This window comes from Dendrobates tinctorius, unplaced genomic scaffold (assembly GCF_039654945.1).
Source record: "Dendrobates tinctorius isolate UK_male_01 unplaced genomic scaffold, ASM3965494v1 ptg000152l, whole genome shotgun sequence".
Taxonomy (NCBI): Eukaryota; Metazoa; Chordata; class Amphibia; order Anura; family Dendrobatidae; genus Dendrobates; species Dendrobates tinctorius.
The window spans coordinates 7,031,264-7,053,283 of NW_027361819.1; the positions used below are offsets into that span (position 1 = coordinate 7,031,264).

Genomic DNA, 22,020 nt, shown 5'->3' on the forward strand with positions numbered 1-22,020 from the left:
TGTCACAGGCTCGATGGCACAGCTGTGACCAAAGTGACTAGAGGATAAGTGAGATTTTGAATTTCTGCAGACACTTGTGGACACTGGACACTTTTGGATTGTGTGAGGCCCACTGAATATCTGAGCGCTATGTCACAGGCTCGATGGCACAGCTGTGACCAAAGTGACTAGAGGATAAGTGAGATTTTGAATTTCTGCAGACACTTGTGGACACTGGACACTTTTGGATTGTGTGAGGCCCACTGAATATCTGAGCGCTATGTCACAGGCTCGATGGCACAGCTGTGACCAAAGTGACTAGAGGATAAGTGAGATTTTGAATTTCTGCAGACACTTGTGGACACTGGACACTTTTGGATTGTGTGAGGCCCACTGAATATCTGAGCGCTATGTCACAGGCTCGATGGCACAGCTGTGACCAAAGTGACTAGAGGATAAGTGAGATTTTGAATTTCTGCAGACACTTGTGGACACTGGACACTTTTCGATTGTGTGAGGCCCACTGAATATCTGAGTGCTATGTCACAGGCTCGATGGCACAGCTGTGACCAAAGTGACTAGAGGATAAGTGAGATTTTGAATTTCTGCAGACACTTGTGGACACTGGACACTTTTGGATTGTGTGAGGCCCACTGAATATCTGAGCGCTATGTCACAGGCTCGATGGCACAGCTGTGACCAAAGTGACTAGAGGATAAGTGAGATTTTGAATTTCTGCAGACACTTGTGGACACTGGACACTTTTCGATTGTGTGAGGCCCACTGAATATCTGAGCGCTATGTCACAGGCTCGATGGCACAGCTGTGACCAAAGTGACTAGAGGATAAGTGAGATTTTGAATTTCTGCAGACACTGGACACTTTTGGATTGTGTGAGGCCCACTGAATATCTGAGCGCTATGTCACAGGCTCGATGGCACAGCTGTGACCAAAGTGACTAGAGGATAAGGGAGATTTTGAATTTCTGCAGACACTTGTGGACACTGGACACTTTTGGATTGTGTGAGGCCCACTGAATATCACAGCGCTATGTCACAGGCAGAAATTGGCTAGTGTATCACAAACTACAAGGTGTATGTAGAATTGGGCAGAGTAGGAATCTCCCTAGAGTGCAGGTCTGTAAGAACGGAACATGTCCTCGACTTATTCTCACAGAGTGACACAGATAGCTTCACTGTGGCTGTGATAACAGCCGTTACACGGTACTGTGTGAGGAGCGTACACCGCTGTATGGTGTGAAAAAATGCACGCTCAGTACCTCAGCAGGACAAAAAAAAAAATTGGGATTGCTTTTAAAAAAGCAGTTTGCAGAGCAGTGGGTAAACAGCAATGCAGCTGTCAGGAAGCTTTAGAAGGCAGCCCAACAACCAACACCACTGATACACCACAATATAGCCTCCCCTTGCACTGCACACACAGTGACTGGTGTGTTGTACAGGCACAATCGCTAGCAGCAGAAGAAGTTTTTTTTTCTTCTTCCCTGCCTAACACTCTCCCTACAGAATCAGCAGCAACCTCTCCCTATGCTAAGATCGGCAGAAGTAAGATGGCGGTCGGCGTGCACTCCCTTTTATACCCCCTGTGACGCCCACCAAAGCAAGCCAATCACTTGCATGCCCTTCTGAAAGATGGTGGTGACCCGTGCCTATGTCATCACGTTGCCCACAGTGTCCGTGGATCCTGATTGGCTGAAAAAGAGCACAAAACAAACTTTTGAAACGCGACTTTGGCGCGTAAGTCGCCGACCTCGTGGCCGACCTCATCCTAGGGTCGGGTTTCGTTTCATGAAACCCGACTTTGCCAAAAGTCTGCGACTTTTGAAATTTTTCGAACCGTTTCGCTCAACTCTACGGCTTGGTATTTTGACTAAATGTATTGCTGCTCCTTCTGGTACGTCTGCTCCTGCTAGTTTCTGACTCGGTTCGTCTGACTATTCTCTCTCGTTACCTGTGGCACCTGTGCTGTTGCTCAGCGTAGCTACACTTAGTGTGTAACCTCTCTTCCCTCACCAGCTCCACCTGGTGGAGGTTTCACTACAGTCTCCTTCACGAATGCGGATCAGGTTGTATGCCCCCCGCAGATCCAACTTTGTAAAGATCCGGGCCCCTCGCAACCTGTCAAACAACTTAGAGATCAACGGTAGAGGGTATTTGTTTTTAACCGTGATAGTATGGAGACCACTGTAGTCAATACAGGGACGTAACTCTCCGTTCTTCTTCTGAACGAAGAAGAACCCTGCACCAGCCGGTGACACCAATTTTCTGATAAATCCCCTGGCCAGGTTCTCCCGGATATATTGAGACATAGCCTCTGTCTCCGGGAGTGATAACGGATACACACAGCCTCTAGGAGGTTCTGTGCCTGGCAGGAGATCAATCGGGCAATCATAGGGACGGTGCGGCGGGATCGTCTCCGCGGACTTCTTAGAGAAGACGTCCACGTACTGGTGGTAGGGCTTGGGGAGCGCGGAGAGATCCGCAGGCACTTCAGTGGAAGCCACCTGAAGACTGCCCCTCAGACACCTTCCCTCACAGTCCTTGCTCCAGGCCAGTATCTTCCCTGTCACTCACTCGATATGAGGCGAGTGGCAACGGAGCCAGGGAACCCCGAGAAGCACCTGATCGATGCCATCTGGCAAGATGAGCAGGGACAGAGTCTCACGATGAGAGGGTGAGATAGAGAGCCCAAGTGGAGCAGTCTGATGGGTCACCTGAGAGGGTAACGGTGCTCCGTTAACCATCCTGATAGTCAGAGGCTGTGGTAATAGTACCAGGGGAATGGCGTGTTTCTGGGTGAAGGTATAAGACATAAAGTTCCCCTCGGCCCCGGAATCCACGGTAACCTCTGCCTCCCAGGTGGAGGACCCACTGTCTAAGATGCCCCGGAATACTGGTTTAGGTGAGAAGGGTTTCATATTGGACTGCCCACCACCTACGGCCACTGGACGTGGACGTCTTTTCGCCCGCAGAGGGCATGTGCTAGCCGGGTGACCAAACTGTCGGCACTGATAGCAACGTACAGAGCTTCGCGTCGGCCGTGGCTTTGAGCCGGTGCGAGACACCTCCATAGGTTCGGAGGATGAAAGCTCATGTGCAGGGTATATTAGCGGCTCGGTGAATGTGGGAGCCAAGTTAACCCTACATCTGGATTATGCCCGTTCCATCCCGCGCTCCGTAAACCGAAGGTCAATGCGGGTGGAGATGGCAATCAATTCCTCCAGACTTGTGGGAACCTCTCTGGTAGCTAGAGCGTCTTTTACGTGCTCAGCTAACCCTCTCCAAAACACCGGGACTAGAGCTTTGTCCGGCCACTCTAATTCGGAAGCCAATGTCCGGAACCGGACGGCATAATGGCTGACCGAGAGTGACCCCTGTGTTAGGGATAGTAGTTGGAGAGAGGTGTCGTGAGTGATCCGTGGTCCCAAAAAGACCTGCTTCAGGGCCACAAGGAACTGAGCAGCACCCTGAACCACGGGATCATCACGTTCCCACAATGGCGTGGCCCACTGTAATGCCCGGCCAGACAACAAGGAGACAATAAACCCCACCTTAGCCCGCTCTGTAGAAAACCGTGCAGCCAGCAACTCCACCTGAATAGAGCACTGGCTGACAAATCCCCTACAGGTGGCGCTGTCACCTGAAAACTTGTCGGGGAGCGGGAGGCGAGAAATTGTCGGCGTGGGCAGAAGTGTGGGCACACGTGGGACAGCCTCAGCGACTGTCTGAGCAGCAGCTAGCGCAGCATTCGCAGCTGAGTTGGTGCTCTCAATAGCCGCCAACCTGCTCTCCAGTTTCTGAATGTAGCGCTGCAGCTGCTGCACATCTGCCATTAACAGCCAGACCCTGGTGCTAGTGTAATGTTAGGGTCGGTGGAACACACCAGATATAAATAGTAGAAGGTGCGTTCGCCGCCCGGGGTCCACCGTGCGGTAGGTGACAAGAACGCTGCTGGACAATGGCAGACTCACTAGCTGGCGAGGTACTGCACTCGAGTTCATGTCACTCGAGGAGTAAAGGTGGACTCTGTTGAGCCACAGAGATGCCCTAATGCAAATTAGGAATAAGCGCTGGGCCTGTTAACAGCACAGGTCCAGCAGGCGTGTGGCGTCGCAGCCGCGAACGCCAATCACTGCTGCTACTGCAGCGCGGCGGTAAGTATAGCCGCTGAGACGACGGCACTGGGAACCCGGACACCGTCGGACGCTAGTGTGCAGTGCGGGAGCACAGTGGCGCTAGCTAGTCACTAACTGGAGCTGACTGACCAACACTCTGTCACCATTCGTAATATCTGAGGGAAGGGGTTTCATAATAAGTCAGTCACCAGTCCATGCATCCATCACCATACACACAAGATATCATAGTCTACACTAGCGCATGGCTGAGCCGCCATGCGGGCTTTTTATAGCCATGCGCTTCCGGGACCTTCCAGTACCCTGGAAAGGACCAATCAGATCCGACGCAGGACCTGAGCATGTGACCCCTGCTCTCCAGTGAGAGGTCACCTTGCGGGCATGCCCAGTAGCATGGCACGAGGACTTAGCCTTTGGAGCGGTTCCCTGCAGAGCAGGTTACGCTACCATTGCTGCACCAGAGGTGGCAGCAACATCCAGGCTGTCAGAGCGAATCTGAGCAGCACGCCTGGCTCGCCGTGATTGCTGAGGAGCGGTCGGAGGAGAATGGGAGACCGCTGGATGTCTGGCTCTGGATTCCTTGCTGTGCAGTGTCAGGAATCTGACACCTAACATAACATCTTTGAAACTTTACCTGATAGACCAGAAAATCATTTTTGCTGGATTTCTTCTCTAAACTATAACTAAGCGCCGCTCCCCCACTTTCATCCATCCTTCTCTCTGACTGAAAAATGATGAAAAAGCAAAATCTGAAGATTTCTTCCTGTGACGAGCAGTGAACTGTTGAAGATTCGGGCATGGAATTATGAATTATTGACCTGATACGAGGCTCGCGCACACAACACCTTGGATTAATTTTATTTGCGTCCGTCATTGCGTTGCCGATTTCTCGGCAGAGCTGTTTATCTTATGATCTCCTTTGTGATGATTGAGATTAGAGAATTTTCTTTAGTGTTTCCTGTTATTGCTTTCTCTATAGCCTGAAGTGATTGATGAGTTTTTTATACTTTGTTATGTAAACTATCAGTTACTATGTAATTGGGCTTTCCTTATCTAATGATTAGAAATTAAACCTCTATAAAGCGGGTATCCAGATCAGATCAACCAGACATCAGAAGATGAAGCTGAAGATTCTTGGGGCGCTAATATTTCTGCACCTTGGTAAGTTACAGTTCACATGATGAATACCATCAGGTCCTGCTGTCAGATCCGTTTTGATGGCCGAATAGGAGTAATCCTTCTACAAATGTCATGTCCTTCATTAGGGTTTTCAAGCTTCATGTTCATGATCAGGTTCCTTATTATTATTTCCTTTTACTCTTCTGGGCAAAAAATGTCTTCTCCATTCAAATGGGTCAAAATATACGGAGAATAAAATAAAACCTTGGTCTGATTATTTGGGATTCACGTAGAAGACTTGCTTTAATGAAGTCAAGGACCCACATCTAAAATTGCCACCGATGGTCTTCTCACAAAGTCTACTCTGACTCAGCCATCTTACGATACTGCCCTCAAGGGATGTCCTCACATCAACTATAGATTATTTGTCCCACTATTTTCTAATTTCCTACTTATTTTAGGAAGGTAAGTGGGGAATCTTGTAAGTTACATATTACAATTTTATGCTGTCAGGTCCGTATCGATGGTCGAATAAGAGTAATCCTTCTACAAATGTCCTACCCTTCATTTGAGCTTTCAAGCTTCATGTTCATGATCAGGTTCTTTCCTCTTCTATCTTTTTACTCTTGTGGGTAAAAAAATGTCTTCTCCATTCAACTGGGGCAAAATATAAGGAGAATAAGATAAAACCTTGGTCTGATCATCTGGGATTCAAGTAGAAGACTTGGTTTTGGGAAGTCAAGGACCACATCTAAAATTGCTACCAATGGGTTTCTCAGGAGTCAGGACATCTGCTCCATCTCAGCCGTCCTACAATACTGTCCTGAAGGAGGTCCTCATATTAACTATAAATTATTGTTATCACTTTTTCCTCAGTTACTGCCGTTTTTGTGTAGTTTGTTAGGGTTCAGTGATGAGAGCCTGAGGCTTTGCTGTGCCATCATATGCCCTGAGTCTACACAGTGTCACCAGAAATGCCTGTGTTTCTGTGCTAAGGAATTATAGACCAATATCTGCCATTGCTTGATGCCTCCTTATAGCATTGTATCCTGCAGAAATCCTCCCCTAGAAATAATGCTTCCATACTCCTTTATAGAATGGCATCTTATTGAACTATGCATGATTTAAAATTGGAAGCGTGTAAAGGTCCAGTTGGGCCACCTACAATATGGCAGAGACCGGAGCCTTGGTCAGATATATTTTTTTTTTTATCTTAATAAAGACAAAAGTAAAAAAGAATAAATCCCATTTGATCCTTGATTTAATAATAATAATAATAATCGTTATTTATATAGCGCAACATATTCCGCAGCGCTTTACAGTTTAACAGTTTCAAAACACAAGTCATAAGTAACAACGCTAACAATACAATAATTAAAGCACAATCAGCCGCCCCTGCTGGTGAGAGCTTACAGTCTACAGTGAGGAGGGGGAGATACAGAGTACAGGTGCGTATATACAATTGTACATTTACAATGAAGGTCCGGCCATCCTTAGGGAGTAAGGGATGGATGGGGATAGTGAATGAGCTACACACGCACAATTACACATACAATGACTTTGATTAGTGAACGTGATAGGCCGCTCTGAACAAATGTGTTTTGAGGGAGCGCCTAAAACTATGCAAATTGTGGATAGTCCTAATTTCTTGGAGTAGAGCATTCCAGAGGATTGGCACAGCGCGGGAGAAGTCTTGGAATCGGGAGTGGGAGGCGCGGATTAGTGCAGAGGTTAGTCAAAAAGTCGTTTGCAGAGCGCAGCGGTCGGTTAGGCCGATAGAAATGAGGGACGAGATGTAGGGGGTGCCGCACTGTGGAGAGCTTTGTGGGTGAGAACAAGTACTTTGAATTGGACCCTGTAATGAATGGGCAGCCAGTGTAAGGACTGGCGAAGAGCGGACGTGTCCGAGTACCGATTAGTCAGATAGATGATCCCGGCCGCTGCATTAAGTATGGACTGGAGAGGGGAGAGTCAAGTAACAGGGAGGCCAATTAATAGAGCGTTGCAGTAGTCCAGGTGGGAGTGGATCAATGCGACAGTGAGGGGGTTTTTTGTTTCCATGGTGAGAAAAGGGCAGATTCTAGAGATGTTCTTTAGGTAAGAGCGGGCAAGAGATTGTATATGGGATGTGAAGGAGAGATTGGTGTCAAACATAACACCCAGACACTGAAGGAGCAGTCAGAAAGGTAGGAAGAGAACCAGGAGAGAGCAGTGTCCTTAATGCCTAGTGACTGGAGCCTAGAAAGGAGGAGACAGTGGTCAACAGTGTCGAAAGCTGCAGAAAGGTCGAGAAGAATGAGCAGAGATTGGTCACCGTTACGTTTTGCTGTCAGAAGGTCGTTGGTCACTTTGATGAGTGCAGTTTCTGTCGAATGTAGTGGGCGGAAGCCGGACTGTGAAGTGTCTAGGAGGGAGTGAGTGGAGAGGTAACAGGTAAGGCGGGAGTAGACTAGGCACTCCAAAAGTTTTGAGATGAAGGGGAGATTGGAGACTGGTCTGTAGTTGTTTATGCAGGATGGGTCTAGAGTGGGTTTCTTTAGTAATGGAGTAATGATAGAGTGTTTGAAGGAGGATGGGAAAATGCCCGAGGAGAGGGAGAGATTAAAGATAGTAGTTAGGTGAGTTGTGACAACTGGAGGAGATGTGTCGGGAATGGGGTCAGTAGTGCATGTAGTCTGACAAGAAGAGAGGAGTATGGAGACTTCTTCTTCTGTGATGGGATCAAATGTGGAAAGTGAGCCAGGGGAAATGCAGGGAGGGATGGGAGTCACAGCAATTGGTGGATGGGAGCGGATTTCCTGATGGATATTATCTATTTTCTCTATAAGGTGGGAGGCCAGGTCATCCACACAAATGTCTGTGACACGGGCTTGTGCTTTGGGCCTGAGGAGGGAGTGAAAGGTGTCAAAAAGTTTCTTTGGGCTGTTGGCTAGTGAGGAGATCAGGGTGGTGAAGTAGGTCTGTTTGACGAGGTGAAGGGCAGAGTTATAGGTCCTTAACATAAATTTGAAGTGGATGAAGTCTTCTGGTGGCGAGTTTTCCTCCATAAGTGTTCAGCACTCCTAGAGCATCACTGGATAAGTCGAGTTTGTGATGTGAGCCAGGACTGTTTTACTCTGTGGAGGTTCTGAGGGTGAGGGGTGCTACTTGGTCCAGGGGGCTTCTAAGAGTGTTGTTGTAGTGATGAACAGCCAGATCTGGACAGGAAAAAGAGGAGATGGGGGACAGTGATGAGTGTAGGGAGTCTGAAAGGGTTTGAGGGCTAATGGCTTGTAGATTTCTGAATGTGTGGTAGGTAGGAGTGTGCAGAGGTGGGCGAGGATTTGTGAGCATGAAGGAGAGAATCTTGTGGTCAGAGAGGGGAAACGGTGAGTTATTTAGGCAGGAGATTGGGCAGAGCCAGACAAAGGCCAAGTCAAGGGTGTTACCGTCCTTGTGTGTCTCAGAGGTTGAGAGCTGTGAGAGGCCAAAAGAAGTGGTTAGTGTTAGAAGCTGGAATGCAGATGTGGAAGTAGGGCTGTTAATGGGGATGTTGAAGTCTCCCAGGATAAGGGTTGGTAGTTCTGAGGCCATGAAGTGCGGCAGCCAGGCTGAGAAGTAGTCAAGGAAGTGGGTGGGTGAGCCTGGGGGCCGGTATATGACCGCTACTCTGAGGGGGAGGGGACGGAAGAGCCTGATGGTGGGGACCTCATAAGAAGGGAATGAGAGTGATGGAACTGGGGGGATGACCTGGAAAGTGCATTGTGGGGACAGGAGTATGCCAACTCCACCACCAGGTCTGTTTGTGGGTCTTGGGGAATGGGTGAATTGCCAGCCACCATGGGAAATGGCAGCAGGAGAGACAGTGTCAGAGTCCTGAATCCAGGTTTCAGTGAGGGCCAACAGATTCAGAGAGTTGTTCAGAAAGTATTTGTGCAGGAAAGGAAGCTTGTTACATACAGACCGTGGATTCCAGAGGGCACAATTAATTGAAGGAGATGAGGGAGTGCAAGAAATATTAATAAGATTATTATGGTTTCGATATGAGGTAGGGTAGGGGTTGAGGTTGGGGGATGGTGGACCAGGGTTGGGGGAGATGTCCCCTGAAATCAGTAGGAGTAGGAACATAAAAAGCAAGTAGTTCTTTGAAAAGTAAGAAGAAGTTTTTTTCTGCGATGTGTTTGGGCATGATGGGCTGAGGTTTTTCAGGAAGGTGAGAAGTGCATGGGAGCTGTACATGGGAGAGGGAAGTATAGAGGGGCTGATGCGTATCAGTTGTGATGGAGTGGGGATGGGGCAGTGAATGTGGATGGCAAGGGAACACAGGAGGATAGAAATAAAGTACATGGTTAAAAGGGAGAGCAAAGTGTGGGTTACCTGACTCCAGTCCTGACTAACTGTCATGGAGTAACTGTCTTTTGCTCGATGCTTAGCTAATGCGATGCTTTGCTTAATTGTGTAAGACCCCTACACAATTAAAAACAGAAAAATAAAAGATAAAAAAGTGATGAGAAAACACGATCTAATGAGTCCGTATAAAAATATAACAAGAGTGTAAAAGTCATAAATCTAAAAAAAAGTAAAAATTTACTGATTTGTAGAAATCTTTCCTTCCAGCTAAGCCCAGCTCTGCCGATGGCAGCCCTGTCTGTGGCTCCCCGCAGATCACCGGGAGGATAGTTGGTGGCACAGACACCGTGAAGGGAGAATGGCCGTGGCAAGTGAGTCTGCTGTACCACATTCAGGGAAGTTACTACCACATATGTGGAGGCTCACTGATCGCATCCCAATGGGTGCTGACCGCTGCCCACTGCTTTGATAAGTAAGTGCCGGGTATATTTATATGTGTAGGTCCACATCATTCTGATTTATGTCTTTATGCTCTCTTTTCCTTCCTTCCTTTCTTTCTTCCCTTTCATTCCTTCCTTTCTTTCCTTCCTTCCTTCCTTTTCTTTCCTTACATTTCCTCCTTTCTTCATTTCCTTTCCTTCAATTTCTTCATTCCTTCCTTTTCTTCCTTCCTTCCTTCCTTCCTTTCCTTCCTTCCTTCTTTCTTTCATTCCTTCCTTCCTATCCTTTACTTTCCATTCCTTCCTTCCCTCCATTTCCTTTACTTTCCTGCCATTCCTTCTTTTCATCCTTCATACCTTCCTTTACTTTACTTTCCTTTCCCTTCCTTTCCTTTCCTTTCCCTTCCTTTCTTTTCCTTTTCTTTCTTTTCCTTTCCTTTCCTTTCCCTTCCTTTCCTTTCCTTTCCTTTCCTTTCCCTTCCTTTCTTTTCCTTTCCATTCCCTTCCTTTCCTTTCCTTTCCCTTCCTTTCCTTTCCATTCATTTCCTTTCCCTTCCATTCCTTTCCTTTCCATTCCTTTCCTTTTCTTTCCCTTCATTTTCTTTCCCTTCCTTTCCTTTCCCTTCCATTCCTTTCCTTTCCATTCCTTTCCTTTCCCTTCCTTTCCTTTCCCTTCCATTCCTTTCCTTTCCTTCCCTTTCCCTTCCTTTCCATTACTTTCCCTTCCTTTCATTTCCTTTCCTTTCCCTTCCTTTCCTTTCTCTTATTTTTCTTTCCCTTCTTTTCCCTTCATTTCTTTCTTCCTTTATTTATTCCTTTTTTTGTTCCTTCCTTCCTTCCCTAGCTTTTCTTTCCTTCCTTTCTTTTTTACAGAAATATATAAATACTTAAGAATCTCATATCCTGCCTCCCTTCTCCCATCAATCACCCCATGTACCTTTATCATGACACTCTATAGTGAATACAGTATCCACCGTGGGATTTCATTTTATTCCCTAAGTATGCTGGATTTTGTTTTCTTAAAATCCACTGTAGGTTTCCAGAAATATGAACCTTTACATTTAGTACTATTTTTTGTTCTTTACCAAGGGGGCGTGGCTCACAGGCTAAGTATCTGTGGCAGGCTAAAGACGCACCCATAGAGAGGGTATAGTAATGTGGACTTATAACATTGTTACTGTCCATAAGCAAAGACCACGTGTCTCTGGTGCACACAATGTACCTCGTCATCATGCAGTGCGCACCAGGAGAACGTTAATGTCTTTGCTAATGTACAATATGTGGATGCAACAATGTTTTAATTCTACAGAAATGAAGCTGAAGGTTTTGTCCATTGAGCTGATCCTTTCTACTACGCCGTGGCTGCTTTTGTCTCCGGCAGGGACACCGTCTCGTGGAAGAAAATACGTTGTTTTGGTGAGCTGCCTTCCTCCCTATTCACACCCTGAAACAATCTTGTAAAACACGCCCTCTTGGTCAAGACCATACAACCAGCTCTAAATAAAAAGGCTCATATCTGTGGAACCATATGGCAGATTAAAAAAAAAACAAAGGAGGAAATAAGATAAGAGCAAAAGCTGGTCACTTTTGTCCTGGTGACAAATTTGTTAAAGTTTCCAGTTTCTTATGATACAAATTTAATACAATTTTCACACCAAGAAAGCAAAATGCAGGACGAGCGGCAAATCACATTATAACCACTGGGAGGTCACATATAGCATAAACTGCTCCCAACAGAGTATTATTTCAAAGCTATTTCATGTCCTGATCTTGGGATGTGTCTATTGAAGAGGAAAGGCAAGAAAGAAGCAATGTGGACCTCTTCCAACCCCTTATATTTGGAGAAGAACATTACATGACAATTGCGTAGTGGTGTCATGTCTGGTCAGACATGGGCTGAGATATGGTCACTGGATGTATTATTCCTCGGCTCTTATAAACTCTGATCATATTTTCTGCTCCACAGGGATTCCAACTCTACAAACTATTTAGTGCTGCTGGGCGCCTACCAACTCCAAGTTGCAGAATCTCAGACCATCTATAGTTCTGTGTCAAGGATTATTCCTTATTTCCGATACTCAAATGAAACTCTCAGAGGAGACATCGCTCTGATCAGGCTCTCCATTCCGGTCAACTACACCAGATACATCATGCCCATCTGTCTGCCCTCCGCCTCTGTCTCCTTCCCGAATGGCATGGAGTCCTGGGTCACCGGCTGGGGAGATATTTATTCAGGAGGTGAGAGGATGCAATGAATGACTGTGATGATTGGAATAATCTGGATGATGGTGACTATATGGGTGACGAGAATGATGACGAGAATGATGGAGATAGAAAAAAATAATGACTTTTGAGATGATCCTTAGAAAAGTCTCTGGTATGATGGCCAATCTGCTCAACAGTTATCTTGGTGATCTACCCTTGGTTAGTTCTCGTTTTGTGATGCACCTTTTCTTATTTGAATACCAACCAGAAAATGTATAATTACTTTTGGGATACCAAATCCACCAGCAAGCATCATGGGATAATATAGGTACCCTAACGGACACTCCTAAATCAAATTATATAAACCAAAGCACCGTAAAGGAGTAAAAGGTCCATAATAATATGAAAAAATATAAATTTTATTAGACATAAGTATAAATACAAATGATAATACACTACAGGATCAGGTAGTGATGGCCAAGGTCACTTTGTAAAAGAGATACAAAACGCTGCAGTGCTATAACAGATCAAGGACACAAACACAGGGTATATAAGGGTCCCTATTCCACCATAATGTCTATTGCATGTGTGGGGAAGAGGACTCCCAGACAGTGAATGGGCAGGTACCCAGGGGACCGCCTTCAGGGTTCTTGAAGGAACGATACTGGGAGGACAGTAAAAGGAAGGACTTGACTGAAGATGTCAGGGAGACAGGGGGTGGGACAAGCTTAAAAGGAGCAGGGGGCGCGCTGAAGTGGCAGTTGACAGAGAGCCGGACAACAGACAGGGAGCCATGTGAGACAGAGAGAACCGAGGGAGCGGATGGTGTGCTGTGGAGAGACCGACAGGGGCCTGTGAAAGGAAAACTGCGGACTCACTGACACGTGAGACTTGAGAGTCGTTCACCGGCGGCCGCTACCCTCATACGTTCGCATCCAGCTGCCCCCGCTGTTTCCCGCCCTGTTGTGACAGGTCCACGACCTCCACTGACCGCTGCGACGACAGACCATTCCTTGACAGAGGTCAGGACACTGCCCCCCTGCCTTCTCCCACAGCTGCGGCCCTGTCATCACCTGGCCCAGGAGGTGCCACCTCGCTACAGGCAGCAGGAGAGGCCCCCGTCCGGTTGGCTAAGGGGCCTCAGGCAGAGGTTAGTGAACAGTTATATTTAGAAACTGCGTCATAACTCCGCGGCGGGACGAGAGCCGCAAGGAGACGCCTGCAGCGCCCCACCGGCATCGTTTCTTCAGGGCCTGTTGTGCCCCACCACCATCGTTTCTTCAGGGCCTGTTGTGCCCCACCGGCATCGTTTCTTCAGGGCCTGTTGTGCCCCACCACCATCGTTTCTTCAGGGCCTGTTGTGCCCCACCGGCATCGTTTCTTCAGGGCCTGTTGTGCCTCGCCGGCATCGTTTCTTCAGGGCCTGTTGTGCCTCGCCGGCATCGTTTCTTCAGGGCCTGTTGTGCCCCGCCGGCATAGTTTCTTCAGGGCCTGTTGCGCCCCACCGGCATCGTTTCTTCAGGGCCTGTTGCGCCCCACCGTCATCGTTTCTTCAGGGCCTGCTGTGCCCTGCCGGCATCGTTTCTTCAGGGCCTGTTGTGCCCCACCAGCATCGTTTCCTCAGGGACGGTTGCGCCCCACCGGCATCGTTTCTTCAGGGCCTGTTGCGCCCCACCGGTATCGTCCCTTCAGGGCCTGTCGAGCCCAGTTCCGTCCCAGAATATCGAGGCGTCAAGGCAGCCACATCAGCAATCTCAACGCGGCCACGCTTGTGATCCTAACAGACCCCCTGGAAGGATAAGTTTAATAAAGGAGCTAAGGACCCGTAGTTTGGTCATACGTGGCCTACAGCACCCAGGCAAACCGGGTTAATCGCATTGCAATAAGAAAGTGTTGGCAGGATTGTTGATAAAGTGCAGCGAAACACGCGTCGGTGGTGGTGGGCTCGAGTCCAAGCTGGCACAATATGGGTAAGCACTTTGCTTAGATGATCCATGGTATTTCTTATGCACATGCAATAGACATTGTGGTGGAATAGGGATCCTTATATACCCTGTGTTTGTGTCCTTGTTCTGTTATAGCACTGCAGCGTTTTGTATCTCTTTTACAAAGAGACCTTGGCCATCACTACCTGATCCTGTAGTGTATTATCATTTGTATTTATACTTATGTCTAATAAAATTTATATTTTTTCATATTATTATGGACCTTTTACTCCTTTACGGTGCTTTGGTTTATACCTTTTCATACTTGACCACATGGAACCAACGATGTCTGCAGCCACATGGACCAAGGAGTCAGTAAGATGTTATGTTTATTCTGACTGAGCAGACTCCTGTCCTACATGACAGGACAGGGTATAAATTGTTAACAAGAAGTCACATTAATCCATCATTTATCTCCTCAGTGAGCCTGCCGTCCCCGAGGACTCTTCAAAAAGTTATGGTTCCACTAATTGACTACAAGAGGTGTGACTGGATGTATCACATAAACTCAGGGATCAGCTATTTTATTACCATAATCTCTAACACCATGATATGTGCCGGATATTCCACAGGAGGGAAAAGCTCTTGCCAGGTGAGGGGCCGATGCTTTATAGGTCTTCATTTATAATAATGGAGATATTTCCAGTAGTTGTTGACCGGTGTTTTGCAGTTGTATGAAAAAATTTTTGAGCATCAGTTAGAGTAGTCAGACTGCGGAGTGTCCGACCCCGAGAGGTGGTAATGGCCGACACTATATCAGCATTTATAATATGTCAGTGTCGATTATAAATAGTGATAAGGAATATAGAACTGGAGGAGAAAGGAAGAACTTGATGGATCAGAGTCTTTTTTCAACCTACATAACTGTGAGATATATTAGGAGGCAATGGTTCTGTATACAGCCCCTGGCAACTCTTAGCAGGACTTCCACAGACAGTCTGTGCATTAACCAGATCCTCTGGAAATGTAATGCTCTGGTGTCCCCCTTTCACCCTGTACGGTCCGTGGTTTGCATCCATGGCGTTGCTTCTGGCCAGTAGAGCAAGTTGCCAGTCGGATCGTGACCAAACCTGATCTAGACCAAAGGATGGAACCAAAGATAAAATCGGCAGGCAAGGATGAGGTCAGGATGATAGTGAAAGAAAATAGCAAGGGTTAAGCAAGTTGGGTCAAGGCCAGAGGAAAGGAACCAGTGACAGAACCATCAGGCGATAGAAGGGTCTAGTAATCGAGAGTCAATTCAAAGGAATCATTGGGTGCATCTCGGCTGGCCGGCAAGTGTGATGTCCACTATAAGAGGAAAACATTGCACAGATCTGGGTGGTGGAGCGCCCTCACACGCCAGGGCTGTGGGGTACTCGGTACCCGGCCGGTTGATCTTCTCAACGGGAGTTGTCATGGCAGCAGTGACCCGGTCCGTGGCCCTGGGGCTCCATTGCAAAAGGGGTCGTTTCAGTGTGCTTATGGTGGTGAAAGTTTATAAGTGATTCGCGATGCCACCTGTGGTGTTCGGCAAGGAAGATGTTAAGCCGACACTGCAAACAGCTCCTCTGGGACAGATGGTGTGGTGCCCTCCACAGGCATGGCTGTAGTCCCAGGGCAGAGAAGGTGAAGTGACATGTAGATGGTGTAGTGTCGGGCACAGGAAGGATGTAACAGTGCCGGGCAGATTGACGCAGGAATAAGTGGAGGACACCAGGGAAGGTAGTTCCAAAGCTTTACTCACAGTCTGTTGTGGTACAGGTGCCCGCATCCGTGCCGTGTCCTCCTAGTCAGGAGCTCAGCCAACTTCCAGGCAAGATGAAGTACTCCTTTCCAACACTCCGCCAACATATGTGCCTTTTCTGAACGTCTCCCTCTTAGCGCCTTTTAGTGAAGTACTCACAGTACTGAGTTACACTGGAGTTCCTCCTGTCAGATGTTCCTAAGAATTCTACTTGTACGGCAGACAGCTGTAGCCTGCTTCGGGGACTCCTTCTACCTAGTCCCGGCTCACACACGTTGCTGTTGTGCCCCCAAGTCTGGTGTGGGAATAAAGTGGTCACTACTTCTATTCCTCCGGTGTCTGCTGCAGGACCATTAGTATCCATACAACCTCGGGACCGGACCCTGGCCTTGCGCTTAGAACTCGGGAAGGGTTCTCCTCTAACTCTGATCCTTGTTTCTCTTCTGCTCCTCACGTTCTGTACTAATTCTTCCCTTCTTATGGAGAAAGATGTAGAAGGATAGGGAAAATAAGGGGAGGTCAGCTCACCAGTCTCAGTTGCGATCCATAATCCTCCTGCGCACGGAGTCACCTTGATCAGGGGCGTTGACTGAAGCAAAATAAAGGATGGAATCTCCAGCGCTGGACTTCAGTTAAAAATTCATCATTTATTATAAATTCCTAAAATCGGACAGAAAAAAGTATGAATAAGGACATACAGGCAGATGGGGTCTCTGGTGGTCTCCAACCAACGCGTTTCGACCTAGAGGGTCTTACTCATGGTACAATCAGCAAATCAGCTCCAACTTCTCCTGTGTCAGTTATAAGCAAGTAGGGTGAACAGACCAAATAATCTACTATCGTGTTACATCAGTATGGAAAACCTGATCAATCAACCAAAAAAGCAATGCAACTTCTCCTGCGTCACCACCACCCTTCAAGTCATAGTGGCTACAGCGAAGGCAGATGGCACAGGAGAAAGGCAAGGCTTAGTCTGTAACACGCCGCTCATATTCACTGTTCTGTTGATATTTCAACTAGAATACAGTTGAAGGGCTTTTTGGGTTTTGAAAACCAATTTCAGGCATTCTGAGATAGACGGGGATCTCGATGAAGAATTTGCAATAATTAGCTAGAGAAGAAAATGACTATCACAAGTTTTTCTTTCATGTAAAAGTTGTATCTTATAGTTTTGTACAAAAGTTCGGGCATCTCTGGTTTAATTCAAAGATTTGTTGATCTTTCAATTGAAACACCGTTAATCTGACCCTCCACCCTGGGACATCTCTCATATATAGTCACCATACCTTGTGCACTTCATCTGCTTCCTTGCTCAGACTGGGTATTTGTTCCTCACGCCTCCTAGCACTAGAAGTCCCAGAGACTGTTGTGACCTGTGCACTATATGACACAATGACCTGAAGGATTTTATCTAACATCCTATAATCACCGTCTTTTGTTATGTAATTAAGGCCACTACTGTAGCACCACAGGAGGTAGTTTTCCATTGAGTTTAACCATTTAGTTTCTAGTTAGTTCTATTCAGTTTATTGTATTTGATAATATAAAGACTATACATATTGTATTTAGTTTAGTTTTATTTGAGCAAAAAAGCACTGAAACAATGCATCATTTTTTATATATTTTAAATAGAGAATTAGAAATTTTAGATCAAGGTACAGCTGTGAGTAATGACCAGAAGCATTTTTGACTAAGTCAAGAGGACTGAAATTTCAGTGTGAAAAATATACAAAAGAACAACTGTTATTTGTCTCCATGCTTTTTATTTTTTATATAAAAATAATAAAAAAATACAAGGAACAAAACAATTCCACACATATTTACAATAGGCTGCAGTGGGGGCTGCATGTGTGTGAGTGGCATGTCCTTCTTGTGTGACTAGCATTTCAGCCCTCACCGAGCAGTCTGTCTGCACTGTCGGAACTTACCTGGCACTGCCTGGGTATGTCCCTGGTACATTTGCCACACGTGTATTTGTAGCAGTCAACACATCTCTCAGTGCAGAATTGTTCGTGCATCGATGGTTGACCTGACACTTCGCCCTTTTGCCAGGGCAGGGTGTGGAAGGTTGTTGCCGAAGGAGTTTCTCCTTGTGTGCCTTCTTTTCACTCACATGAGAGCCACCTATCTCTTTTGCAAGCTCAACCAGGAAGTCCACCCGTCTCTCCTGCACTTCAGTGCATGCCTGATAAAGAACATGCGCATTCAGTGCTGCCATGTAAATCATGTTGTAGAACACGGCGACTGGCCATCTCCATGTTCCTGCACGCACGCTGTACTCCCGCACCATTTGGTCCATTACATCCACACCGCACTTTGTGTGGTTGTATTGTGTGACCGTGTTTTGCTTCCTTTTGTTGGTATCCTCAGTCTCAACCACGCTGTGCATGCTGCTGAGAATGTAGACGGCCTTCTTTCGTTTGGGTGCATACATTGTCAGTGTGGCACCAGTGGTTGAAAACACCTGAGTGTTGAATTCAGTGCGGTCCATCTGTCTAGCAGATTGAGGAATTTCCCGGCGACTCTTGTTGACTGTACCGAGGATAGTGGTTTTCCGGCTAAGCAGTCATTGTGCAAGTGACAATGATGTAAAGAAATTGTCCATGGTTACAGTTCTGCCCTTGTCCATGAATGGTTCCATCAGCCTCATCACTACAGTTTCGGACAGTCTCTCCCCACTGGGATGACTGGGGTCCTTGCCAAGATATGGGAGGACATTACACATGTACTTTGATTTCAAGTCGCAAGCCACCCAAAACTTGAGGCCAAACTTGTCTGGTTTTGTTGCAATGTATTGCAGAAAACAGCAGAGTCTTTGACGGGAAAAGCTGTTCATCAATAGTAATGTGTCGACCAGGGTTGTAGGATGCGATGCAGTTGGTGACAAACGATCTCCACACATCGGAGATTGCAGCAAACTTATCGGTCTCCGCTCGCTCGCTGCGTGTGAACATGTCATCAAAGCGTAGGTGTTGCATGATGTCTTGGAAGCGGTTTCTGGCCATAGTTGCAATGATCCTTGGGTTTGCGAGGTTTGCTGACCAGCTGTCACGTAGTGATGGAACCTTGGTCACCCCCCGCAAGATGACTGAAATAAATGCCATTAGTTCCGGGAGACCCATGAACCAATCCACCTGCTCCGTGTGACGTGCATGTTGAGTAGTCCATTCTTGAATGCTACGAAGCATGTCAAGAGTGATAAAAGAGAGGAAGCTCTGAAGGCGACTCCGGACACTTTGTCTGACCTTAGCACTTGGCTCTCCATCTGTAGGGTATGGTTCTATTGGGGTGAAATGGAGACGTTTCCCCACTTGTACTTCACGCCACACTGTGCCATCTTTTGCGGTCTCTGTCGGCTCACTCGCCAACCGAGCTCTCTTTTTTGGTAGAGGAAGAGTCTCATCATCTGCAAGATAAATAATTTCAAATTAACATTTTGTTTTGGTTCTACTGAGACAGCCCTGACCAAAATCACTAATGATCTACTTATAGCCAAAGCAAATGGACAATATTCTATACTCCTGCTTCTAGACCTGTCCTCTGCTTTCGACACAGTTGACCACTGCCTCCTACGACAGATCCTCTCCTCCTTTGGCATCAAAGACCTCGCCCTATCCTGGATCTCCTCATACCTTTCAAACCGCACATTCAGCGTCTCCCACTCCTACACTACCTCCTCATCCCACCCTCTCTCTGTTGGAGTCCCCCAAGGCTCTGCTCCTCACCCAACCGCCTCCAAGACTTCTCCCGAATAGCCCCCATCCTCTGGAATTCCCTGCCCCAACACGTCCGGCTATCAACCACACTCGGATCCTACAGATGGAACCTGAAAATCCACATCTTCAAGAAAGCCTACAGCCTGCAGTGATCCCCGCTGCCTCCTCACCACTACTGGAGCTACCGCCTCACCATCACTGGAACTGCTGTAACCCCCCAACCTACTGTCTTCTTCCCCACCATCCTGTAGCATGTAAGCCTGAAAGGGCAGGGTCCTCTCTCCCCTCTGTATCAGTCTGTGACTGTTAGATTGTTTACTGTAAGTGATATCTGTAATCTGTATGTAATCCCCTTCTCCTGTACAGCACCATGGAACCAATGGTGCTATATAAATAAATAATAATAATAATAATAATAAATAAAAAAGATAACAAAATCACATACTTCAAAAACCTACCCATTTGTTTTTTTTGAAGAAAAAGGAGTGAGACATATTTAATATAAAAATATAAATCTAAATCTTTATTAATCCATCCATTTACATATTAAAATAAGAAAGGTTTAGGAACAGAAAAAGAGGGACAATGGGTCTAAGATAATTCATGCCACCTGGTAAGTGCCATGTTCAAAAAATGGTACCATGAGTTCTGATTTATATGCACAGTAACCATGGAGCAAATTTAAAGCAAAGTGACACATTCACCATTTAAAGATCTATAACAGATTAACATTAGTCAGGTATCTCAATGCCTTAAAATATGTTATACAAAAAATTGCACCATCGCATACTATTAGATGCCCATTTTGCTGTGCATTAGAATCGACATATAGTATCATTGTATTATTCAGACTCATGTATAACCACTATATCTCCCTTGTGAACAAACACATAGACGCTCCCATGAACATGTGGGGATTAATGATCACGGACACATTACCTGGATCCTGGTGGCTAAATAACTGTGAAGGAAAGCCCAGTCCCTCTGCCCCATGGGGTTCACAAGGGAGATATAGTGGTTATACATGAGTCTGAATAATACAATGATACTATATGTCGATTCTAATGCACAGCAAAATGGGCATCTAATAGTATGCGATGGTGCAATTTTTTGTATAACATATTTTAAGGCATTGAGATACCTGACTAATGTTAATCTGTTATAGATCTTTAAATGGTGAATGTGTCACTTTGCTTTAAATTTGCTCCAAGGTTACTGTGCATATAAATCAGAACTCATGGTACCATTTTTTGAACATGGCACTTACCAGGTGGCATGAATTATCTTAGACCCATTGTCCCTCTTTTTCTGTTCCTAAACCTTTCTTATTTTAATATGTAAATGGATGGATTAATAAAGATTTAGATTTATATTTTTATATTAAATATGTCTCACTCCTTTTTCTTCAAAAAAAACAAATGGGTAGTTTTTTGAAGTTTGTGATTTTGTTATATAAGTTATTCAGAGTGGACTAACTTACTTGGGGTTGTTTAAGGACCTTTTTGCGTAATAATAAATAAAAAAGATAGTCAGGAAATAAAAATAGGTAATTTGAAAAATCTAAACTGAAGACAGCTCAGAGTCCGAATCCGGTTGAAGGACTATGTCATCTCCATCTGAGTCACAAGAGTTGGTGTTGCTCAGGATCAGTTCCAATGCCAGTTGAGTGGTGAGCCTTCTCTGCATTTTGTTTCTGGCAAAGAAAATAGGTGAAGCAGTCACCTATTTATCCCCCACAGCACAAAAAGCTGCATGCAAATTTGCTAAGGTGTTAGCATCATTATGCATACCCCCCCCCACAACAATGCAGCTGGGGGGTGGGCAGACACACTCAGGGGCAGCTTACATTCATTTCAGCTCTACTCCCCCCTGCAGATTCCTCAGACAATGGACACATTTACAAATGAAAAGATGCTAATTGGAGCCATCAGAGTCATCAGTTCAGACTGAGGGTCATTTGACCCTCTTTCGGGACTTCAGGGAGGAGCTCAAAATTTCTGGGACTTCTAGTGCTAGATGGCCACGATATTGGCATAGTGATAGATGTAAGCCTTGGCTCCCCTGCCTTTCCTGTGTTATAGGATAATAAAGGCAGGGAAGATGAGGTCCAGACTCACCACTGCACTGCCGGTGGTGATCATCTTGGAAGCCAAGATCTGACCGAGGAGGAGATCTTCTAGCTAAAAGGGACTTGTTAAAATTATAGCATTCATGATTTTTGCCAAACACTTCACATTGTGGAAGCGTCTTCTCCTGTTCTGTAATCAGATGACACATTTTGTGGTTTTGGGATGTTTGTTGTAAACCTTCCCACTTAGGAAATCTTACATCTACTTCCGGTTTTATGTCATTTTATTCAGATCCAATAGTG

At 46.2% G+C, this 22,020-nt stretch overlaps 1 protein-coding gene across 1 annotated transcript in view; it reads left to right on the top strand.

Moving 5' to 3' along the window:
• The window catches only part of LOC141050648 (transmembrane protease serine 9-like), a 54,632-nt gene that overhangs the window by 32,098 nt on the left and 514 nt on the right, over nt 1-22,020 (top strand). Inside the window, exons 10-13 of the mRNA XM_073547234.1 lie at nt 4,631-4,647; nt 9,870-10,049; nt 11,984-12,255; nt 14,630-14,799. Coding sequence (XP_073403335.1) covers nt 4,631-4,647; nt 9,870-10,049; nt 11,984-12,255; nt 14,630-14,799 — 639 coding nt within the window. The remainder of the gene's footprint in view (nt 1-4,630; nt 4,648-9,869; nt 10,050-11,983; nt 12,256-14,629; nt 14,800-22,020) is intronic.